The 23,538-nt window shown below is 37.1% G+C and overlaps 1 protein-coding gene across 1 annotated transcript in view; it reads left to right on the plus strand.

Annotated features, from left to right (window-relative positions):
- The window catches only part of LOC136882127 (Ig-like and fibronectin type-III domain-containing protein 2), a 159,877-nt gene extending 139,408 nt beyond the window's left edge, over positions 1–20,469 (plus strand). Inside the window, exons 22-23 of the mRNA XM_068225671.1 lie at positions 4,512–4,696; positions 11,717–20,469. Of these exons, the coding sequence (XP_068081772.1) occupies positions 4,512–4,696; positions 11,717–11,923 (392 nt within the window). The 3' untranslated portion in view covers positions 11,924–20,469. The remainder of the gene's footprint in view (positions 1–4,511; positions 4,697–11,716) is intronic.
- The last annotated feature ends 3,069 nt before the right edge of the window (positions 20,470–23,538 follow it).

Here is a 23,538-nt window from a genome sequence, read left to right on the forward strand (position 1 = left end):
ATCATCAGCCATAAAAAACATGTAAAATGTTTATGAATGTTGGATGTCAGTTTCACACTCTGTTAGGCACAAAGACACGACACCACATTCTGTCCTGCACAAAGTCACAACACTAACAATCAACATGCGAAGATCAAAAAGGCTTGAATTCGCAGACGAACAGATCTGTAGTAGAAAGCCGCCAGCTCCCGGTGACCAGCGCGGCACACTCAAGGTCACGCGCTGCGGCCAAACACCAAAGTAAAGTGGAGAACGTTTCGAAGGTCCAGAACCTGTCACGGCTGCGGGAAGCCAAGTACGTATATAAAAATATACGACGCCAATTAGTACAACCGAATGAGCACCCGTACTCCAGTTAAGTTCTTGGTAAACAGTTGACTTGAAAAAACAAGTCAACTGTAAAAAACAAGTCAACTGTTTACCAAGAACTTAACTGGAGTACGGGTGCTCATTCGGTTGTACTAATTGGCGTCGTATATTTTTATATACGTACTTGGCTTCCCGCAGCCGTGACAGGTTCTGGACCTTCGAAACGTTCTCCACTTTACTTTGGTGTTTGGCCGCAGCGCGTGACCTTGAGTGTGCCGCGCTGGTCACCGGGAGCTGGCGGCTTTCTACTACAGATCTGTTCGTCTGCGAATTCAAGCCTTTTTGATCTTCGCATGTTGATTGTTAGTGTTGTGACTTTGTGCAGGACAGAATGTGGTGTCGTGTCTTTGTGCCTAACAGAGTGTGAAACTGACATCCAACATTCATAAACATTTTACATGTTTTTTATGGCTGATGATGACCTAGACTAAGGTCGAAACCGGTCCCATTTAAATAGAAATGTGATTGCTACGTTTCTTTCTTTTGAGTATTGAATAGGTTGAACCTCCTTTCCAGTTATTTAATTTTTAACATCAATAATTTCAATACGGAACAATGAAATTTTTATCTTTAACTGTTCTAAGTTTATCAGCTACTGAAGTTAGTCAGTCAGATTGTTTTGCATGCAAATTCAGATTGGCTTTGCGAGGGGGTGTTGCTAAATCTGCACGTGGGTTAAGACCGGCTTGAAAGCCTTTGCAAATAATCAGCATTAAACACAAATACACTGTGGGTTTCATCTGGTGTCACTGTAGCGTACTTGCTTTGGCGAGATCCTGTTAACTCAGAGGCTGAATCTCTGCCCTGAAAAAGTTGGTTTTCTTGAATTGGTGCTCTCAAGCCAGCCTTAAGCCATGTGCAGATTTTGCAACACCACCTCGCAAAGCCCATTTGAATTTGCCCACAAACCAGTCTGATTGGCTAACTTCAGGAGCTGATAAAATGACAAAAGCATGGGATAACTGATTATCTTGTCTTAAACAATTATTGTCAATGGGTGCAATCCAGTTATTACTGATCTTCCCATTTTTCCAAATAAGCTCATTAATCAGGATGTCCAGTTTATCCAGATCAAAAATTATAAAAATTTATTTTTACTTGAACAGTATTTCTTTTACGGCGTTGACTCTACTTGAATGTCCTTTCCGCCAAGGATAGTTAAGGACAGGAATTGGAAGTAATTCAGCCATGGTCTATCAAAGGTACCGCCCTGGCTTTCCCCTGGAATTGGGAATGGGAAACTGTGGAAAACCATTCTCAGGATGGCCAAGGTGAGATTCGAACCCACGCTCATCTGAATGCAGTGCACTATTAATTCACTGATGGTGAATTCAAAAATGAAACCAGCGTTCCATCAGAAGAAACAATGACTCATGGAGAGGCAACAATGCGGCTGGACAAACTGATGGCCTATTTAGAATCCTTGACTGAAACCACACTGGCAGAACTGTTGTTAGTAAAACGTCTTCGTGATTGTGCTGCACGCAAATGCTATACAAATGTAAAACAGAAAAAACTCACATATTATTTTTGCGCATAAAACAGAGTCGTAAATGTACGAAAAGTGCTCTTAAATTATTTGTACAATTGAACAAAGGTATTACTGTACAACTTATGTTAATAGATTATATAACATGTACTGTATTTTTTTTTTGTTTTTTTCAGATTATCCAGATTTTTGATAATCCAGATCAGTTCCGGTCTCACTTAATCTGCTTAAATGAGGTTCTCGTGTAAATGAAAAATCTTTTCTTCTTTGGGGAATCACATGTTATAACAACACTAGTTTGAACTCTCTTACTCTCACCCCACCACAGCACAACACAGACTGCCAGCTTTCACAGTTTCTCCTGAAAAGCGTTTAAAAATGAAAGAATGAAGGGTTTTGGAAATTGTTGCAATGACATTAACCAGATGCCTCTGTGGCTCACTCCCGCGAGTCCCGCGCTAACACTTGGAGCTGACATTTCGCTCACTCACCTACTACACATTTCTATCATAGTGCAGAATCGCTAGATGAAGAGAAATGAATTGAAATGCAGGATCAGTAAATGTTACTGTAAATAGATCATTTTAATCATGGTAGAAGCAAGTTGTTTAAATACGGGCATCCCATTTGCTGTTAAAATGCCACAGTACTTCAGACCTTTAATCGTGGGAAATCCTGTATAATATGGGTCACCTGGTAACCTTAATCAACACTCAGTGAGGGGCCATCTTGACTGATCTTCAGTGTTGACACGTGAAGTGTATAATAAGAAGAAAGCTGGATAAACACAGGAAAAGGCAAGAGACAAAAGATAAAAATAAATGCAGGTGGTGATGATGATGATGATGATGATGATAATGAGGACCGATGACCTTAATGCCTGTTGCTCACGGTAAAATTTTCTGTCAAATTTATTGTACAATAATTTAATTTTATAAAATTTCTGTTGCTCACAGTCAAATTCAAGTTTTATAAAACCTTTGATAAAACTTTTCATAAAATAAGACGAACCAATCAGCGAAGCTGATATCACTATGATTCTGGCGCTACGTCATGAGAGGATTGTGAAGCTCGATTGTAAACAAACAGTCTTTCTAAAATGGCAGGATCCGGGTGTACTAAGGAAGGTGTTAGTGTTTTACTGGAGGAATACCAGAAATTTCCTTTATTGTACAAAGTTAAAACGCCACTTCACCACAACAGAAATGCAAGAAGAGAGGCAGAAAACACAATCACCGAATTCCTATATGAATGCTGGTCTTCTAACCTCATCTAATTTTCGACCAAGGACAGCAATCCTCTACCTTCTTCTCTTCTTTTGATCCACTCCCGAGACCAGCATTTCCTGGCATTTCTTTTCTTCCTTTCTACCACTGTACAAGGTATAATTGCAGCTAAAGTGGCAAGTTTTGCTTTGTTTGTTGAAGCCATACTCTCAAACACACTGTAAGTTGAACAGCTGATTCTTGGTTTAAAAGTTTATCGATAGATGGCAGCATGTAAGTTACACATCTTAGTTCAGAAGTGAGTTCATAGATGGCCATCCTGATGCTTCCACGGATTTTATAAAATAATTTTACTGTGAGCAGCACAACTTGATTTGACCAAATTTTTATAAAATTAATTGTACAACAAATTTTACGAAAAATTTTACTGTGAGCAGTAGGCATAAATGTTAGGACCCTTTAAACAACAAGCAAGCATGATGATGATGATGATGATGATGATGATGATGATGATGATGATGATGATGATGATGATGATGATGATGATGCCTCAGCTACCATGTACAAGCATTTCAATTTGATGCCATCTGGCTGCTTGCTTATCAATTTTAACATTCCGTTTTACTCAAAGCCTACTACAGGGCAGAGTAAACTGAATCTCTCTTGTGCGTTGTGGCTGAGTTTTAATGAATTTTATCAAGTGAACACCAAATGTGTCGCCAGAGATCTTTCACATGCTGACATCGTAGGACATGGAGTGTCGAATGGACTTTTTCCACCCTTCATAAATCTGACTGCCTCTCCCGGGTTTAAACCTGCTATCTTGGGATCCGGAGACCGACGCTCTATTGTTGATCCACAGAGGGAACTAATACAGTTGATAAGAGACTAGAAACTTAAGACAAACAGAGAAGGAGTAAAGGATTCTAATGGGTCAATATCAGTAATGGAAAGGAACAGATCAAATCATATTTATGATGATAGGATCATGGAAAGGAACAAGCCAGGCTGAGTGGCTCAGACGATTGAGGCACTTACCTTCTGACCCCAACTTGGCAGGTTCGATCCTGGCTCAGTCTGGTGGTATTTGAAGGTGCTCAGATACGTCAGCCTCATGTCAGTAGATTTATTGGCATGTAAAAGAACTCCTGTGGGACTAAATTCCAGCACCTTGGCATCTCAAAAAATGTAAAAGTAGTTAGTGGGACGTAAAGCAAATAACATTATTTTAAAAAAAAGGAACATACACTAAGATAAGCACAATGATTGCCGTAGTTCTATAAGTTTTGAGAACAAGACTCTGATTTACAGTATATCACTTTTCCTCCCCTCAAAATATCTTTAGAAATAGGCTGTATAAGTAGTGATACTGATCCCAACAAACAGTGATTCTAGGACATAAATTAAGTAAATGTATATCTTTCCAGATACTGACAGTTCGCATGTTGGTGTAGCAGTCGGAGTGGTTCTGGCTCTCATAATAGTAGCTGCAATCATCGTGGGAGCCGTGTGGTTGATCCGCACCAGACGAATGCTGGGACGCAAGTCATCGGGTGGAGTTGCGTTCGAAAATCCCAGTTACTTACGTGAAGTGAACATGGATCACATACAGGTACTGTAACTCATTGAACATTGTTATACTACTCGGTCATCATGAGGTATCGTAAAACAGGGTAAAGGCAATCGCATTGGGCAAATCTGATCATTCACACCAGATTTCGTATATCAATTACTGCCACCCACAGAATAAAAACAAGAAAGGTTTATGAAGAGCAGAATATGCTCACCTAAAATAGGCTTATTTTAGCACCTCCCTTAAGTTGACTCTGAATGCACACAACTAATAATAGCGTGGCAATTTAGTCAGTGTTTTTGTACTGTCATAACAAACCACTAGTGTTTTAAAAGTTGATTCAAAATTGAGTATCTATTAATCTAGGTGAGTACAGTATAGTATGCAGATAATTATTTGTTATTATAGGAGTGATATGACATAAAAGTGATGTCAAAACAGCAACTTTGTTAGATCGACTGGGATTTATAAGAATTCACAAATTTGACCATTTTTGGCCTTGTATTGGTCCATATTGAATCAGCTCATGGAAATGAATACACCGGGTGGTTTATGGGTCTGCCTTGTCAATGTTTATTATAACTTCATTAAATTAATCGATTATCGATCGTTACATGTTTCATGAATTGGCCATTCTCTTCATTGGCCGTAATAACATCATGAGCAAAAACTCCTTATTACCTAAGACCCCTTTATCATTAAATTAGAATTAATATATAAATTACTATAAATCTTAATCTTAACACTCAAAGTTTTCCGATGTTCACTAAGAGTTGCTGTGTCTGTTCTTGCCGAAAACTCACTTTAAAAGTTTTTATAAAATGACACCATTAATTATAAGAATGAAGTCAAATGTTGAAAATTTATTAAAAACTATGGTCTTGATTGCTTGAAGTTATTAAAAATCTTGTAGTCTATCTTCTCCTTCAAATTTTTGGCTATCTACATCATAAATTAAAAATGTACTGTCCCTTCTTTTATGCTTCAGTAGAGCAACCTCATTCCATGATAGATTCTGGCCCAATTTAAAACAGAACTGATCCACCAATCCCGCTGTATCTTTAAAATGTGATGAGTGTGCCAGGTAGATGTTCTTCTTATTTCTAAAATAAGAAAATCTTTGTTAAAAATATCATAATCAAAACCTGATTCTAATATTTTGTAGTGTTGCACTGATAGAAAAATTTTACATAATGTAACTTTATTTTAAAATTTGCTTTACATCGCACCAAAACAAATAGGTTTTATGGCAATGATAGGAAAGGGCTAGATGTGGGAAAGAAGCAGCCATGGCCTTAATTAAGGTACAACCCTAGCATTTGACTGTTGTGAAAATGGGAAATCACGGTAAACCATCTTCAGGGCTGCCGACAGTGGGGTTCGAACTCATTATCTCCCAGGTGCAAGCTCACAGCTGCGCGCCCCTAACTACACGGCCAACTCGCCCAGTACATAATGTAGCAAGGCAGCATGTGTCATTTCACTCTCCGGCCAGAAGAGACGCAGCAACTTTTAGTGAACATCGGAAAAAGTTTAAGTGTTAGGATTAAAATTTGTAGTAATTAATGTTTTAATTGTAATTTTTGATAAAAGGGTCTTAGATAATAAAAAGATTTTGCTTGTGATGTTATCATCACTGATGAAGAGAATGGCTATTTCTCTAAACATGTACGATCAATCATGGATTAAATTCTGCGGAACTATCGACGACCTTCTGACAGCTCCAACAATAGCTATTCAGTGGCTGCAACAACAGGACGTTCTAGTTTAGTTCACATTTTTCATTTGTTAATTTAGTATTTACTTATATTTTGCATCATTTCCGTGTTTTTGTATTTTTGTATTTTTTCTTTCTATTTTTCTGTATTGCATATATCTCTCTCAATTTCTACTTTGTGTTTTATCTTGACTTTTTATATTTATTCTGCTTTTTAAATTATTTGTTTTTCTTATAATGTTATTCTTACTCAATTTGTGTGTGGTTTAACTTATACCATAAGCTAAATAAATGGTAGTGTATCAGCCTCTGGATCTCAAGATTGCAGATTCAGACATGGTAGAGCCAGTAAAATATTTTAAGGGAAGAAGAGAAGAAACATCTAGCACTCCATACCATACGATCTCTAGTGACACATTCGGTGTTTACCTACCAAAATGAATTAATACCAAAAGAGATCCATTTTACTCCCATCTGGTAATGTAAAATAGAATGTCGAAATGATATACAGGGTCTCTCTTATAAAGCCAGACCGAGTGCACAGTGTTTGTACTCTGCGCTACAGCAGCTGCCTCAGCCCAACTTACGTTGCGTGAGCCACCCTGCTTTAAGTGTTTATACAGTCTTATATGAAATCTTACCTTATAAAAGATCAATCAGTCAATACTGATCTGCATTTAGGGCAGTCGCCCAGGTGGCAGATTCCCTATCTGTTGCTTTCCTAGCCTTTTCCGAAATGATTTCAAAGAAATTGGAAATTTATTGAACATCTCCCTTGGTAAGTTATTCCAATCCCTAACTCCCCTTCCTATAAATGAATATTTGCCCCAGTTTGTCCTCTTGAATTCCAACTTTATCTTCATATTGTGATCTTTCCTACTTTTATAGACGCCATTCAAACTTATTCGTCTACTAATGTCATTCCACGCCATCTCTCCGCTGACAGCTCGGAACATACCACTTAGTCGAGCAGCTCTTCTTCTTTCTCTCAATTCTTCCCAACCCAAACATTGCAACATTTTTGTAACGCTACTCTTTTGTCGGAAATCACCCAGAACAAATCGAGCTGCTTTTCTTTGGATTTTTTCCAGTTCTTGAAATAGGTAATCCTGGTGAGGGTCCCATACACTGGAACCATACTCTAGTTGGGGTCTTACCAGAGACTTATATGCACTCTCCTTTACATCCTTACTACAACCCCTAAACACCCTCATAACCATGTGCAGAGATCGGTACCCTTTATTTACAATCCCATTTATGTGATTACCCCAGTGAAGATCTTTCCTTATATTAACACCTAGATACTTACAATGATCCCCAAAAGGAACTTTCACCCCATCAACACAGTAATTAAAACTGAGAGGACTTTTCCTATTTGTGAAACTCACAACCTGACTTTTAGCCCCGTTTATCAACATAATGCTGGAAGTGTCATCCTTCATAATGAGGGACTTCATAAACACCGTTAGGATTTTCTGCACACCAGTAATGAGAGTTATAACTGTTCATTAAGATGAAACCAGTCCTCATTCGGAAAGAACACAAGCTGTGGGTCAAATAAACAATCATTGAATGATGCAAGATACCACCCACAATACCTCATTCTTAGCTGCCGCTGTGGATCCGTGGTAGAGTGTCGGCCTCCGGATCCCAAGATAGCGGGTTCAAACCCGGCAGAGGTAGTCGGATTTTTGAAGGGCAGAAAAAAAGTCCATTCGACACTCCATGTCGTACGATGTCGGCATGTAAAAGATCTCTGGTGATACATTTGGTATTTACCCGACAAAATTAATTAAATCTCAGCCATAGACGCCCAAGAGAGATCCGGTTTACTCTGTCTGCCATCTTACGGACCTAGAGTAAAATGGAACATCAAAATTGACGAGCAGACAGCCAGATGGCGTCAAATCGAAATATCTGCACACGGTAGCTGAGGCCATACGATTATTATTTTTACCTCATTCTTGTGGCTGGATAAGCAGGTTTTAAACAATGGGCCCATGCAAACCTGTATGGTTTGATATGTAACAGCTTTGCAAATCTGTGTGCAGAAGAAACCTATTGTGCTAATTTTATGAGTGATTTATTCGGTAACCATTCAAAATTCGCACCATTGTCACCTAGCTTTTGCTCTATTAAAACTGTTCATGTGCACGCATGTTTTTATTGGGCACTGAGACTGTAGTTTCAAATTTATTTAAAGTTACGTGAATCTGTGCTCATGAAGGTGGCACTTCACCAAGAAATTGCTGAACAAATGCATCACGTACTCATCGAGCCGACTCGTATTTAAAATAACTTTTACATATGAAAATACGGTGTTGCAATGATAACTCACTATGTTAACAGCTGAGATTCAGACTGTCTATTGGTGCTAGGTCAAATGCGTACATGCTCCTTGCAAGGTCAAGAACTAATAATAATGTTATTTGCTTTACGTCCCACTAACTACTCTTTTTATGGTTTTCGGAGATGCTGAGGTGCCGGAATTTAGTCCCGCAGGAGTTCTTTTACGTGCCAGTAAATCTACCGACACGAGGCTGACGTATTTGAGCACCTTCAAATACCACCAGACTGAGCCTGGGTCGAACCTGCCAAGTTGGGGTAGAAAGCCAGCGCCTCAACCGTCTGAGCCACTCAGCCCGGCAGGTCAAGAACTATGCACGCACTTCCTGTATAGCTGCTTAGGTCTCGGGAGAGTAGAAATGCCACTCGATGGTCTGGGTTTGTAAGATAGACACTGTACAGGTAGCCTAAAATGCCTGAACTTGGTACCTGAGGCTATATGATTGTTGCTGTTTTTATTGTTGCTCATTTGGCCCTCGAAGGAACAGACTTCTCTGAGATCCTTTCCGACATCTACAAGCCAGCATACTTTGGTTTGTCAGGTTCTGTTGATGATGAGAAAGATTTTCTTGGTCAGTCACGAATTGTCCATTCGTGCTGTATGTCCATAGTACTTCATCTGTCTTTTCCATGTGACTGAAGTGAATTATTTGGTTAGTGAGTGAAATTCTTCAGACCTATTGCACATCTTGGAGCTTTGGTCTGTAGGTGTGTTTCCTCATACAAAATTTGTTTACAAACATGAACTTATTTTTAATTGATTCATCAGTTTACTTTAAATTACACTGAAACTAAAGGTTGTTCTTGCTGGTGACCATGAAAATTAACTATATGCATTATTTACAAAATGATGCTTATTAGTGGGAATGACTGTTGTCAGTTCCTGAGTGTGCTTTGAGTCACAATAATATTCTCGTTGCCAGAACACAAATATTAGGGGAAACCCTATCTTAAAGCACATGAAATCAGGAGTAAGAAATTAAGTCCTTCTGTACAATGTATAATGAGATACAGAGTATGTCATGCGTATGCTGAGATAAAACTACAGTGAGAGGAAGAAAGGGAATGACTCCTTCCAAGGTTATGCTTGCGCATGCAGAGGTGAAACCTCACGACCTGTGTCAGTCCGCCTGTCCAGACCACATTCTCAAACAGGGGATATCCTACGTGGCTGGAGTATGGTGTAGACAGGTCGGCGTATGGCAAATGTGTCACAGTTCATCCTGCATGCCAATTTATACTGAAATTTGGCATGACACCATTATCCAGCACTGCACTCTGCTGTGTTGACTGTAGATGTAGGCGCGTGGCACGCAGTTCGATAAGGGCACCACAACAAATTTGGTTTTGATGAAGATCTCGTGAACCTTTTTAATGGCGTGTCTGGCTTCAGGAGTCCAGGTAACTATCGCTAGATCATTAACGTCGATCGGTCGGTCGGTTGGTCGGTCGGTTTATCTCATAGGCCAACTATGGCCCACTAATTGTGCATCCTCTGGCTGTGTTGTTTCTTTCTCTCCTTTGTCCAGATGGTACCTGTCTTCCTTGGCGGTTTATCCAGGAATATCACTTGTTTCAGCATCCTACTGAGAGATGTCCAGTCATGTAAGTCTCTTTCTGTTCCCCTCAGTTCCTGCAGATCTTTGTTTACTTCCATTAACCATGGCGACTTGGTCTTCCTCTTTTGCCAGTAAACGAGAAGCTGGTTGGTCAACCTGGCAGAATGCATCCTTGTAGTCATGTCCATAAAATGCTAGGCATCTCTTCCTGGCCACGTCCAAGATTTTTTCACAGTATTAGTAGAGTTCTTGGTTGGGTTGACTTTTGTATTCGTTACCTTCCTTGACTGATCCTAATATCGTACTCAATATTTTTCTCTCCTAGTTGTTCATGAGTCCCTTCCTGTTGAATATTAAGCAATCTGAGTCAAGGCTTCAGGGTGGATGACTACCTGGTAATGCTTCACTTTAGTGTTTCGGGAGAGACACTTTTTATTGTAGGTGTTCTTGGTCAGTTGGTATGCCAGTTCTAGCTTATTAACTTGAGTTGATAATGCTACTCCTTTGGAGAGATTGGGTTCCAGCCATTCTCCAAGGTACTGAAACCTATTGGTTTTCTTGATTGTTCCTTGCTTCAGATACAATGTACAAGGAGATTCACTGATGATCATGATGTAATGTGTTTTCTCAAGTGAAATGTATCATCTCTTTCCAATATATATGTTTGAATAAAACCTTCTATGATTACATCAGGAACATGTTAGTGAACCTATCCATGCCTGGGCAGAGATCCAGAGGTAAAAGGAGAATAATAAAAACTTAGTTTTCCACCTATTCAATACTTAACAAACAATGCAAAATTAGGATCTCATCCTTATTTTATTGCCTAATTATTAACACATAGTACATATTTCGTTCATTTTCTGAACATCTTCAGCCATAATGGCTTTTAAAAGGTTGATCGGTAACATATTGGTCTAGAATTTTAATAAGGTTTCTTAAAGATTGTTATTAGGCCTAATAAGTTTGTTAATGACAAATCATATATATAAATTCTAGACCAATGTTACCAATCAACCTTGTAAAGACATTATGGCTGAAGATATTCAGAAAATGAACGAAACATGTACTATATGTTAATAATTAGGCAATAAAATAAGGATGAGATCCTAATTTTGCATTGCTTGTTAAGTATTGAATAGGTGGAAAATTAAGTTTTTATTATTCTTCTTTTAATAGATTTTTAATACGGAAAAATGAGGATAGTCTCTTGCAACGATCCAGAGGTTGACATAAAATGGATGATGTAGCCGCCACGGCCATGCGGCTGACATCATCAACAGTGCAAAGTGGTGAAAGATGACCCCCACCACCATGTAGAATAAAAGCTAGAAAGAGAGAGAGAGTATTATGCTCATACATTCAAAGTTTATTTTAACTATTGATTAATATCATTTATGTATGTACATTAAATAAATCTGTGCTGAATGTTTCTAGATTCCTGCTGGTCAGGCAGATCTCACGGTGCCAAATGGCAATGGACTTGCTAATGGAGTGAATCCTGCAAGTGCCCAAGTACAGCCACAGCAAGGATGGAAGCAGGAGACTCTGCACGTTCCAGTTCAAGCTACCGAAGTGGCACCTTCCTTGTACGAGGAACTCAAGTTGGGGCAGGATGGGGCTGGGTTCAAACGGCTGAAATAGTATCAGCAGTTACGGTACGAATCGAGATTTTAGAGTTCGTTTGATGAACTAGAGCTTCTTCATAAGCGTACCATGATCAGAGAGTCCATTCTAATACTATGATAACAAAATAAAGACACTTGAAAGATATTTTGAAGATGTACAGTGCTTTACTTTCATTGCAAGAAGGACAAAACTTGCTTTTAAATGGATGTTCTGGAAGTGCAGTGGTAATCACAATTTTTCTCAGTCACAAGTGCACCACATAAAACTGAAGGCAAGGGTTGCGAGGTGCTTCGAGGAAGGATTATGTGGCATGTTTCACACTTATCAAGCAAGAGTTCTAGTTATAGTTTGTTACTGACACTGTGCTTGAATACATGAAATTTCTCAATTAATGTGACACATATTACAAACATCAACATTCCAAAATAGTCTGAAAATGTGTACTTACTGAAAACAGAGTGCCACGTTTCCTCAGGAGAGGGATGTAACCTGATGTGGCAGTCGTCTTGAACGATAAAAAAAATAGGAATTGCAGTCAGGAATGAAAGAACGTTACGGGATCAAGAGTTGAATCTGAAGTTTCCTTGTCATCCTGGAAATCTGTATGATATTGTTAAGTTCTGAGACAGGACATGTTGTAATTTGGTTTACTCTACTGAAACTGTAAGATTAGTAGCTTCTGGAAATGAATGTTTAGCATATGTGATGAAACCCAGAAAACCATATCACATCTCACTTGGAAAATATTGTCAGGACAGTGGTAAATTCAAAACAGGTCAAAAGATTATTTCTGCCCTTTAGTTAAAATAGAGCCTATTAAACACCTTACATCAAATTGAAATCAAGAGATATACTTCTCCAGATTCTTTTCTTCCCTTGAACACTGATTGCCACTTTCCAGGAATGACTAAAAATGTATGTTACAGCTAGAGTGGTAAACTTATGTTATTGTATGTTCAGAATTGATTTCCCTTATTGAAGTAACAATAAACAGAGAAATTATTTTGGAGACATATGGCTTGGTTTGCTGGAGCACATCACATAATGCTTTCTGTTGTATTAATACAGCTGGAAAACTAAATTCAATAGGAGTTGAAACATTACAGAAAAGGTGAGCATCATGCAGGGGACAGACATAGTAGACAAAGTTCGATAATATTTTATACAAAGTGATTAATGCTTTTATTTTTATGTTAGTGAGTTGAAAAAAAAATTCTCATGTTAATTCCTGGTACATGGCTACATGACCACTTTCATTCTCATGTTAATATTTTCTGCATGAAACCCAACAGCCACACTAACATTCTTTCAGGAACATTGAAGAATGAACTGAAATGGCAAAAGCAGATCATGTTAATAATAAGCAATCACTTATTTGAACAAACAAATGTATCGCCATGTTTCTTTTTAAACATTAAACAACAGATTTTTCAGTCTTCATTCAATATTTTAAAAAAATAGCTGGAAATGAGAGCAGACTCTAAAATCCAAAATCTAAAATCTAAATTCGTAGTGAAATTTTTCCTTTGGACTTCACCTTCATTAACTTCGTCTTCAAATTCTTACAACATGAATGGTTAGCAATAATATTGTTGCTACCTGTTACTATGTATATATGTGAAGTGCAAAGTCTCTATCGAGCCAATTCTTAAAACATTACTCAGCCTGTCAATCTCAATGAAACTAATAATTTCTGAGACAAAATTGGTGATTTCTTCAATTAATATTCTTTCTTAAAGGTTGGCTGGATTCTTTCCAGAAGCAAAAAGCAAATATAGAATTAGGTAGATCTGTGATTAAAATGGGTTCATAGGAACTGGATATATGTCCAACCCTTGTCCCATTACTGTACAGCGTCAGTATGAAGTGAGATGTAAATTGGTATTGCATAATGTTTACTAAAATTTATAAGAATATTAGTTCAGTTATGTGAATTGATTGTAAATGTCTGCAGTGAGAAATTACATCTTAACAACAGTATAAACATACAGTTTTACAGTTAACAATGTGTTAAAAACCTGTGATTCTGATGACAATTAATGAAATGGGAAGGAAATAAAAATCTCACTCGTAGATTTTTAAATTCCTATCATGGAGATTTTGTTCAGTACAACATAATGGATTCTACGATATATGCAGGGAAAATTACTAATGACCTATGAAATTAATTTTATAGCCTGATTTCCAATGTAATGTTTGTATCTTAATCTGGTGTTCTGTCAGAAAATAATAAGAGAATTGTAGCATGGAGTATAATTTATCAAAAAGAAAGGATAGAAATAGAGATTGTGGCATACATGTGCATCTTGTGTTTCTACCTCAATGTGGAAATGTGTTCTTTAAATAGAAGTATCAAGAAACTGGTATTAATAACTAAAGACTAATTTCTTGATTATTTGACTCTGCACGATCACGTACATTTTCATATTCAAAATATCAGTTGATCTGAAATGATGCCACCATACCTGGCAAACTTCAATTTGAAGCCATCCATGTTACAAATCTGTTAAAAAAGTCTCTTCAAGCACCTGATTAACCTGATGACCAGGTAATTAAACAGATGGTAGTTGAAATTGTTTTTTAAATGTATCATGTATTATATAATTTCATTGTCCATTCCCTGCATTTTGTCCATTATTCCAGTGGCGGCTGGTATGCGTACCTAAAATATGGAAGAGTAAGCATCTAAAAGAACATTGTGTACCTTGTATGTACCTTGGAACATGTGTAAATATTGATGGAATCTCTTTTACATGTGAGAACTACTAATATGCCAATTCGAAATCACTTTAAAAATACTTTCAAGTACCAAAATGCTTTACGCTTAAATAACTTGGAACTGAAACCACAATGGATGCCACCAGACAAACTGTGCTGCCCAGAGTGGCAAAGTAATGAACTCAACTCAACTGATCCAAAGAATGTTTACTAAGATCAAAGATAATGCAACTGTTCTATGGTACAACACTCTCCCCTCATGTTCCAAAAATAAAAATAATTGTTTCAACTCTCACAGAACATAAAGTGTTAACCTTGTAGATGCTCTTTATTTCAAGTTTAGATAATAATCAAAGGAGATATCATTCACTCACAATACACTTATCAAAAATAAAACCGCTGATTACAGAAATACTTTACTCATAGGCAAAATACCTTCCTTCAATTTTAAATGTATTTATTGATCAAATATATTTTAATTTTAACTTGATGCCATCTGGATGCTTGCTTGTCAATTTGGACATTCCATTTTACTCTAGGTCTACTAGATGGAAGAGTAAACCAAATCTCTCTTTGGCATCTATGGCTGAGTTTTAATTAATTTTGTTGGCTAAACACCAAATATGTCACCAGAGGCTTGTAACATAGCCTACCTCATCAAAATAATTGTAGTTCAAAGGCCTTGAAACAATTTGGAAAACCAATATTCTTAATTTATTTGTATTCTTAGTGATATTTTTATCAATGCAGTTACTTCACCAACATAATTTTTTTTCCAATTGCAATACTGAAAACTGTAGAGTTTCAGTTTTCTTAATTTAGCAACCTTACAAAGGAAGCTAAGTAAATAATTTTCACTAATAATAATAATAATAATAATAATAATAATAATAATAGAATTGCCTCAGCCACCATGTGCAAGCATTTTAATTTGATTCCATCCGGCTGCTTGCTTTTCAGTTTTGACGTTCCATTTTACCTTACTAGATGGGAGAGTAAATCAAATCTCTTTTTGGCGTCTATAGCTGAGTTTTAATGAATTTTGTTGTGTAAACACCAGATATGTCACCAGAGAGACACCAAATATGTCACCAGAGATCTTTTACATGCCAACATCGTACAACATGGAATGTTGAATGGACATTTTCTGCCCTTTATAAATGCAACTACCTCTGCCGGGTTTGAACCCGCTATCTTGGGAGCCGGAGACCGACACTGTACCACTGATCTGCAGAGGGAGGTATAACTTCACAGGTGACACAAGGAGGCATGTGCACCAACTCTCCCTTAATGACAACGACCATCCGTCCACACACCTTGCTCACCCTCATCCTCGTGCCATTCACACGAGCTATTACAATGAATCTAGGAGCATTGAGTGAAGTCAAGCTTGGAGAAACCTTTATTTCCAATCTAAGTAGCAAAGTGCTGTGTGAGCATGTGCTCCAGTGCAATACCTACCAGCCGCTACTGTATTCTTCATGCCTGTATGATTTTCCTCTATTTTTGTTTCAATTAACATAAGATGTTAGTGTGTTGCTCTTTTGTGTTCCCAACATCTTTAAAGGGGTGTACCAGTGGTGTAAGTAATGGATAGCAATCTTACATTTGCACCCAAAAACCTTTAAAATAAGTAAAAAAACAATATTGTATCATCTGTAATAGAAGTTACTTCTTCACTTTCACATGAATAAACCAAGTGTTACAACATTGTGAATTTGAAGGCTGTGGACCAGATATTTTACAGGTTTCAGATTCTAGTACAAGAATAGTGATACTGAATACATCTAGATAGCTTATTTTCTATGAAAGTTAACTTATATAAAGCAGAACTATACAAAAAGTTATGTAAATGGCTTAATATCCTCTGTAACACATCACTTCTGTACATAGGCCTACCACCATGTTTGTTCTTTCCGCATTAGTCGATATACGTATTCAATGTGGTTTAACACAGAACAGAAAAACAATGTCAGCATTATTGTCCCGAATAGTATTAAATGTTAGTCCTATAGTGGTTTCCCTCATGTAAACCCATGTGTTATTTTAAATTCCTCAAAATTAAAGTCCTTTTTTTTTCTTTTTTTTCCCTTTTATAACATAAGTCCTGAAATGTAATATACTAATGATTGAGAGGTAGTTGAAATCACTTGGAATGACTGCAGAGTGGTCTAAAATAAAGTGAGCAAAAAACAAGGCTTGTCCTTTTGGAGTTCACTTTGTGTTTGATGTCAGGAGAAAGGAGGTAGTCTAAAGTGGCCACATTCATACATTTCATGCAACCAAAGAAAAATGAATGAAAGAGGGCATCTTATGCTCTCTTACCTCAACCAAAATAACTCAGATGCTTTGACATAAGAATACATTTTGTAATGAAATACAGGCTACAGATTTACCTTACATGTTTTAATAACAAGCAGTAGACAGTTTCATAGTGTTGCAGTAGAAAACACCTTCCCGTTAAGAGCAGCTATTTCTTATTCCATTGCTAGTGGAGTAAGTTGGTAACAGTGATGTGTTGGCAGTACAAAGAAAGTCCTGAAGTTTCAATGTAATATTTTCATTGTGTTCAGTGGGCAGTTATTGAGTACAGGATGTTCATCCCATTAGGACATTAAAAGGAAAACAAGTTACCGGTATCAAAATTCAAATACCAGAAACTATGAATTCTGTGATGATATATCAGTTGTATTATGTCTGTGAGTAGATGAGATGAATCTGGTGATTAATTTTCAATACCGGTACTGTTAATGTTCATGGAGCTCAGTCCCATGACTCTCGGAAAGGTTTTGTACAAGTCTGGAGTGCTTACATTTCATCTTCCAGTATCACGTGATCTTCGGTGCCAAGTGTTTTCTTCACCTTTTCCCAGTTATTTCTGGGATCGCTGGAGCTACTCAGTCTCATACTGGTTTTGGCTGGGGGTTTAAGCCTAGATGCCCTTCCTGTCACCATGTGATTTTTGAGATGAAAATCTCAACACAGGATTGACTGGGATTTGAACCTCAGCCTTCCAGGTGGGAAGCCACTCAGCTAATTGCACACCCCCTCCCCCCTGCTATTTATACGAAATGCATTATGATAATGTTTTACAGCAGCTATAATATAAATTATTTTTCAAATATAACATGATTTTTAAATATTGAAATTTGCATTAGAGTTAAAGTAGGAATGGAAATATCTCATGGCCAAGGATGTATTTATATGGGGGGCTCCGGGGGTCCAGAATCCCTCTGAAATTTCCTCAAGGTTTTGGAAATTTAATGTAAACCTATTTGCAAATACGTTACATTGCAAGCTGAAGTCACTAGCTGAACAACATCCACTAGAATTGATGACTGTAGAATCAATATTATATATAACTTGCACAACCTATACCAAACTTTCAATTTCTTCAGCAACTTGGAAATTATTATGAACCTCAGTTAGCTATCTACAGTCAGCTAGACAGCAGTTGGACAGTGTACCTTTTCGTTTCTTATTCAGATGGTTATATGAAAATATGAAACAGTATTAATAGATTAACAAATAGTCGTATTTAAATCCTTTACTGCAATAATAATAATAATAATAATAATAATAATAATAATAATAATAATAATAATAATAATAATAATAATAATAATAATAATAATAATAATAATTTGATAGTGTGCATTCAATAGAAATTTGTATATCCTATTATATCTCAGTAAATGTTTATAGCACTACTAGTACTTTAAAGATAAATATTCAGAATTTTCAATATATTAATTAATTAATTAATTAATATTAATTAATATATTAATTCTCCTCCTCCTGAGATATATTTTTAAGCACGTTTCTGCTCATGGCTCATCAATTGAAATAACCAGAGGATGGCAGCACTGTTTCCACAGGTGTCATTATGCCATCTTCAAACATTTTGAGCATACGCCTTATAGTTTGTTATTTTGTACATTTTATTTCAAATACTGTATTTATGTTCCGTAAATAACTGGATGTTTGTCAAGTATTATTTAAAATTGAAGTTCTTTTTCATGTAGTGCTCATCAGCTGAGCAATTTGAAAATCAGTTCTAGTGAAAGCTTCATTTTAATATTTTAATGATTTCTGTTGATGGAAGGGTTGTGTCCCTTAAAATATCATATTTTCTGGACTGCCTGATGGAGATATTTCAAATGACTTACAAACTAACTGAGATCATATACTCTTTTGTAACCTTCAGTTTGCAGTGAAGTACCCTCTTCCTTTCTTGAGTGAGTTTAAGACTAATATACACAGGGAAAGTGTAGAGGAGTCGAGTTCTCAAAGCCTCTGAACTTGAAACCAGTATTTGTGATTACACAAGGAAAGCACATGCAGAAAGTTTTGTAATATTCCATTATTTTTTTAAACAAAACCTGGGCATCAACTTACTATTAAATTGGTAGTGAATATAGAGTGATAGGCACAAGTCTAAAGTTAAAATGCTTGTAGTAGTAATCCAAGTCTGTCTACAAGTGCTGCTCCAAAAGGAATAAAAAGGTATCAAAAGAAAGTTAAGAAAAAGAAAAACTAGGGTTACAAAATGGATTTGTAGGGGAGACATGTGTGGGCATTGAACACACTATTGAAAGATTGGCTGCAGAGTATACTCTTTCCTATAGGCCTAGGAAACGATAGTTAAATAGTTCTTCGCAGTAAAGGGTTTTCGAAATGTTTGAGTTCTTGTGCCCAATTTCAGTGTCTACATCTATGAAGTCTTGGTCTTTCTGTCTGAAGACAACTTCCCACTGTGCCATAAATTTCAAAAATGTAATATTTCGTGTTAATTTCTAAGAATTTAATAATGTTCCTGGAATTCCACATGCTCATTTTTAAAAAGGTTATGCCTAAAATTGCAAATGCAAATCCACAGCCTGTTTCCAGTCATTCAACCAGATCAGAAATGGAATGAATGAAGCCCCCACCTAGCAGCAAGGATAAGAATTGTGCCGGCTGCTGAAACCTGTCGCACTCCTCTGGGGCAATGTTTAATAAATGACAAATGAAATGATATTGGAGAGTGTTGCTGTAATGAATTATGACAGGGAAAACCGGAGTACCCGGAGAAAAACTTGTTCCACCTCTGCTTTGTCCAGCACAAATCTCACATGAAGTGGCCAGGATTTGAACCACGGAACCCAGCAGTGAGAGGCCAGCGTGCTGCCTCCTGAGCCATGGAGGCTCTATGCCTAAAATTATTATATTAAATTATTTAGAAAGAGGAGACTTCTTCTTCACAGGCTTGTTAAACACTAATTTTATTTCTATTTTAACTTAAACTTATATAGGTATTATATTATTAATAATACTATTTAAAAAAATTAAAATTGTAATAAATTATTTGCCTCCAGACTGAAACTCGGAACCAGATGTGATGGTATACAATTTGTAACCACTAGAACTCAGAAGAGATGTGTCATGTTTCTATCATCTAATTCTGATTTGTTCAGATGTCCTCTTGCCAACTCATCACTGTTCTTGAATGTTCAAGGCCTGAATGTGTGTCCAGTTAGACATATCGTTTCCATGCAGGATGTGTGCCTTTCAGAATAATATATAATGAATCTTTGAAAGAAGTAATGATTGTGCCAGTTGATGTCTAACAATATTCCCAGATAACATTGAATCCTATTGTAAAGCCCATGGTATCACTTAATAAATCCATGTAAGACATAGGATTTTCAGAGAAATGAAATAAGTTTGTAATGTCAAAATGTGAGTGATTTGTTGATGGGGAAGCTATCTTTTGTACAATGTAGAAGAGTAGGAGAATATGTGTAAAAAGTATTGTAAAAAATGTCAAAAGTTAATAAAAACCATAATTTTCCCATACAGAATTGTACATTGTTCCAGATTAATCCTGTGATGTGGTTGTATAGATAAAGACTACCTCTTTTGGTAAACCATTCATCTTAAACTTGTGTGTCTACTTAATGTTGTTTAACTGTGCTAATTCATCCTTTGCCTAGCTTCTGCAAATACCGAAATACTGAGCATACTGATGCATCAGGAGTACTCCTTAAAAACCTGTGTTTTAATTTACTTTAAAAATTTTAATCTTAGTCAGTAGGTAGTAGAGTACTGCAATGTATGTTTTTAACTCACTCGTATTCATTCGAAGGTCCTCGACTCAAGCAGGTTTACCCCAAGCGGAGAGCACTGGGAACTATGTTGACAAGTGAACTATGCTCGCAAGAAGGACAATCCGATGAAACAACAGGCAATCATTTGAAATTTTATTAGAAAGCGATAAAATAATGCCATAACATTTATGTTTGTCCTGATTTGTCTTTCTATTACTTATAATTTATACTCGGTGCCATCTTCGAATTACAGACACTTAATCAATGAAAATTAAATAGGTAATTTTTATCTTATAAACAACATTAAATATAATTATCATTTTAAACAATACATTTGGATAAATATATATGAATTAAAACTCAGAACAACAAAATAAAATAGAAAATTGTGTTCGTTCTGTTTATTTAATTAAATTTCTTATATGTTGTTTGCCATTACAATTGTTTCAATATGTAACTATGTACTATATTTATATTCTTGTACACTACACCAAACGTAAATTAAATTATACCTTGGGGTAAAAGTAACAGTGTTAATATAGAATAAATGCACTTTTAAAAATAATTTGACCAAACAAGTTGGCCGTGCAGTTAGGGTTGTGCAACTGTGAGCTTGTATTCAGGAGATAGTCAGTTTTAACACCACAGTCGGCAGCTCTGAAGATGTATTTCTGCAGTTTTCCATTTTCACAAAAGGCAAATGCTGGGGCTGTACCTTAATTAAGGCCACAGCCGCTTCCTTCCCACTCCTAGCCCTTTCCTCTCCCATCATCGCCGTGAGACCTATCTGTGCAGGTGATCGTTATGGTGCGGGGCAAGAGAGGTTCGCTTCCCGTCGAGAAAGTCGTGAACCCGGTCGGGACGGTGATTACTGTGCCGCTGCCATCCGACGAGGACGTAACAACCTTGCTGTCACCCGCCGGGAGCTGTCAGGGCTCTTGCACGGAAGGCATGGTCAGGTGGCCCACGGCCATCAAGACGCCTGAGGAATGGCCCACCAGAGACGTCGAAACTGAAGGAGATTCAGATTCCAATAACCTTTTGAATTTTAAAGTTGATACTGTTGGTAAAAGTGATAATGAGTGTAGTAATGAGATCAAATATTCCAGGGCAAAATCTAAAAATGGGGTGGGAGTTGAAAGTTCTGACTACTTTTTAAAGAAACAAAGAAAAATTGGGACACTTGCTTACACTAGGTAAGGGTCAAGGACCTTCAAGATATTTGATCCTATATTGGACGTGAAAGAGATGTCGTGCAAGTTCAAGCTCTATTCCAGTTAGTTGAGCTTGTCTTTGATTTCCTCTCTGATATTTTCTCTCATTTATCCTCTTGTCTGGAAAAATGGATGTCCCTAAGACAAGGCTTCTCATTGTCCATTTGGGATCAACCTAATGAACATCTACACACTTATTTCAGCAGCATTTGTTTATGTTATGCAAGATTGTTTTAGTACCGTTGGAGGTAGAATATCATCCCCATTTACCCTTCCATACTGTGTACCAGTTTTTACAAGTTCTTGGGACATCTCACAAAAGCCATCACCCAACACGACACTAAATTGACGTAAATCAGAAAAGCACATTTTTACACAGTTCTGCGTAAGCAATGTTTTACAACTTGTGTTACAGTACTCTGAGTTCTGTTGATGCGTACTTTACAGACGTGTGAACTCAATGGTAATGTTATCGAATTTACGCCCCTGTAACGCGTGACCTCAGATGTCACTGAACGGGATGGAACCAACTAGAGGGAAGAATATTCTGGACATGGTGCTAGTAAAACCAGATGAGCTCTGTAGAAAATGCATGCTCCATTCACAATGAAGAATACTGGTTACTTTTCTCATACATCTCTTTTGAAGCCTACTGGCTTCCTTAAACTGTATTCGTGACTTACAAGTTTATCATTCACCACCTCTTTAGTCTCCCCTTCCATGTTGACTAGGCAACTATCACCATGAGTGGCCTTCACTTAAACCACAGTGGTACGTATAAGTTCGGAAGTCTGTTTAGAAGGGTTAGAGGGAGGTACATGTACATTCAGGGAAATCTGGAAGTCAAGTGGCGATGACATAAAAATGTTAGTGTGAACTGTAGAAGTATTGTAAACAAAGGAAGAGAATTAAGTAGTTCAATAGATACATACTTACCAGATATTGTAATAGGAGTTGAATCATGGCTGAGAAATGATATAATAGATGCAGAAATTTGCTCACGGAACTGGAGTGTGTATCATTGGGATAGGAAAAGAATGATAGGAGGGGGAGTATTCATTCTGGTGAAAGAAGAATTTGTAAGCTACGAAAAAGTTAAAGATGACAAACATGAAATTCTAAGTGTAAATCTCATTTCTAAAGATAATAGGAAACTTGATGTCTTTGGCATGTACAGACTGGGAAAGGGTAGCGCCAAATACAGTAGAGACAATACGCGACACTCAGCGAGATATCGAGGGACAGCTATTAGAGCTCTCTCTAGTGGATTGACCTGAGAACTACTGATTCTGCCATAAGAGCATGTGTATTTGTGTGTGAAGTTTGTGGTGTATTTATGCATTTTCAGTGAGTTGACATAATTAAATAGTAGCGTGTGTCATTCCTTGATATCTCCTCTCAACATGAGGGGAAAGGTAAGTGCTCTGCTTGGCTGCAGTAACTATGAAGTAGAGAAGAATGCACGGTCTTTCTTCTGTTTCCCTCGTGACAAGAAAATGTAAGTAATATTGTGTTTGCATATATATTCTTCCAGTGACAAAGAGATTTTTATAGTACCGGTACTTCATAATCTTCTGACCTGCTCGACCCATGTTTTAACTGGCTTAAA

The sequence above is a fragment of the Anabrus simplex genome, chromosome 1 (genome assembly GCF_040414725.1).
Source record: "Anabrus simplex isolate iqAnaSimp1 chromosome 1, ASM4041472v1, whole genome shotgun sequence".
Taxonomy (NCBI): Eukaryota; Metazoa; Arthropoda; class Insecta; order Orthoptera; family Tettigoniidae; genus Anabrus; species Anabrus simplex.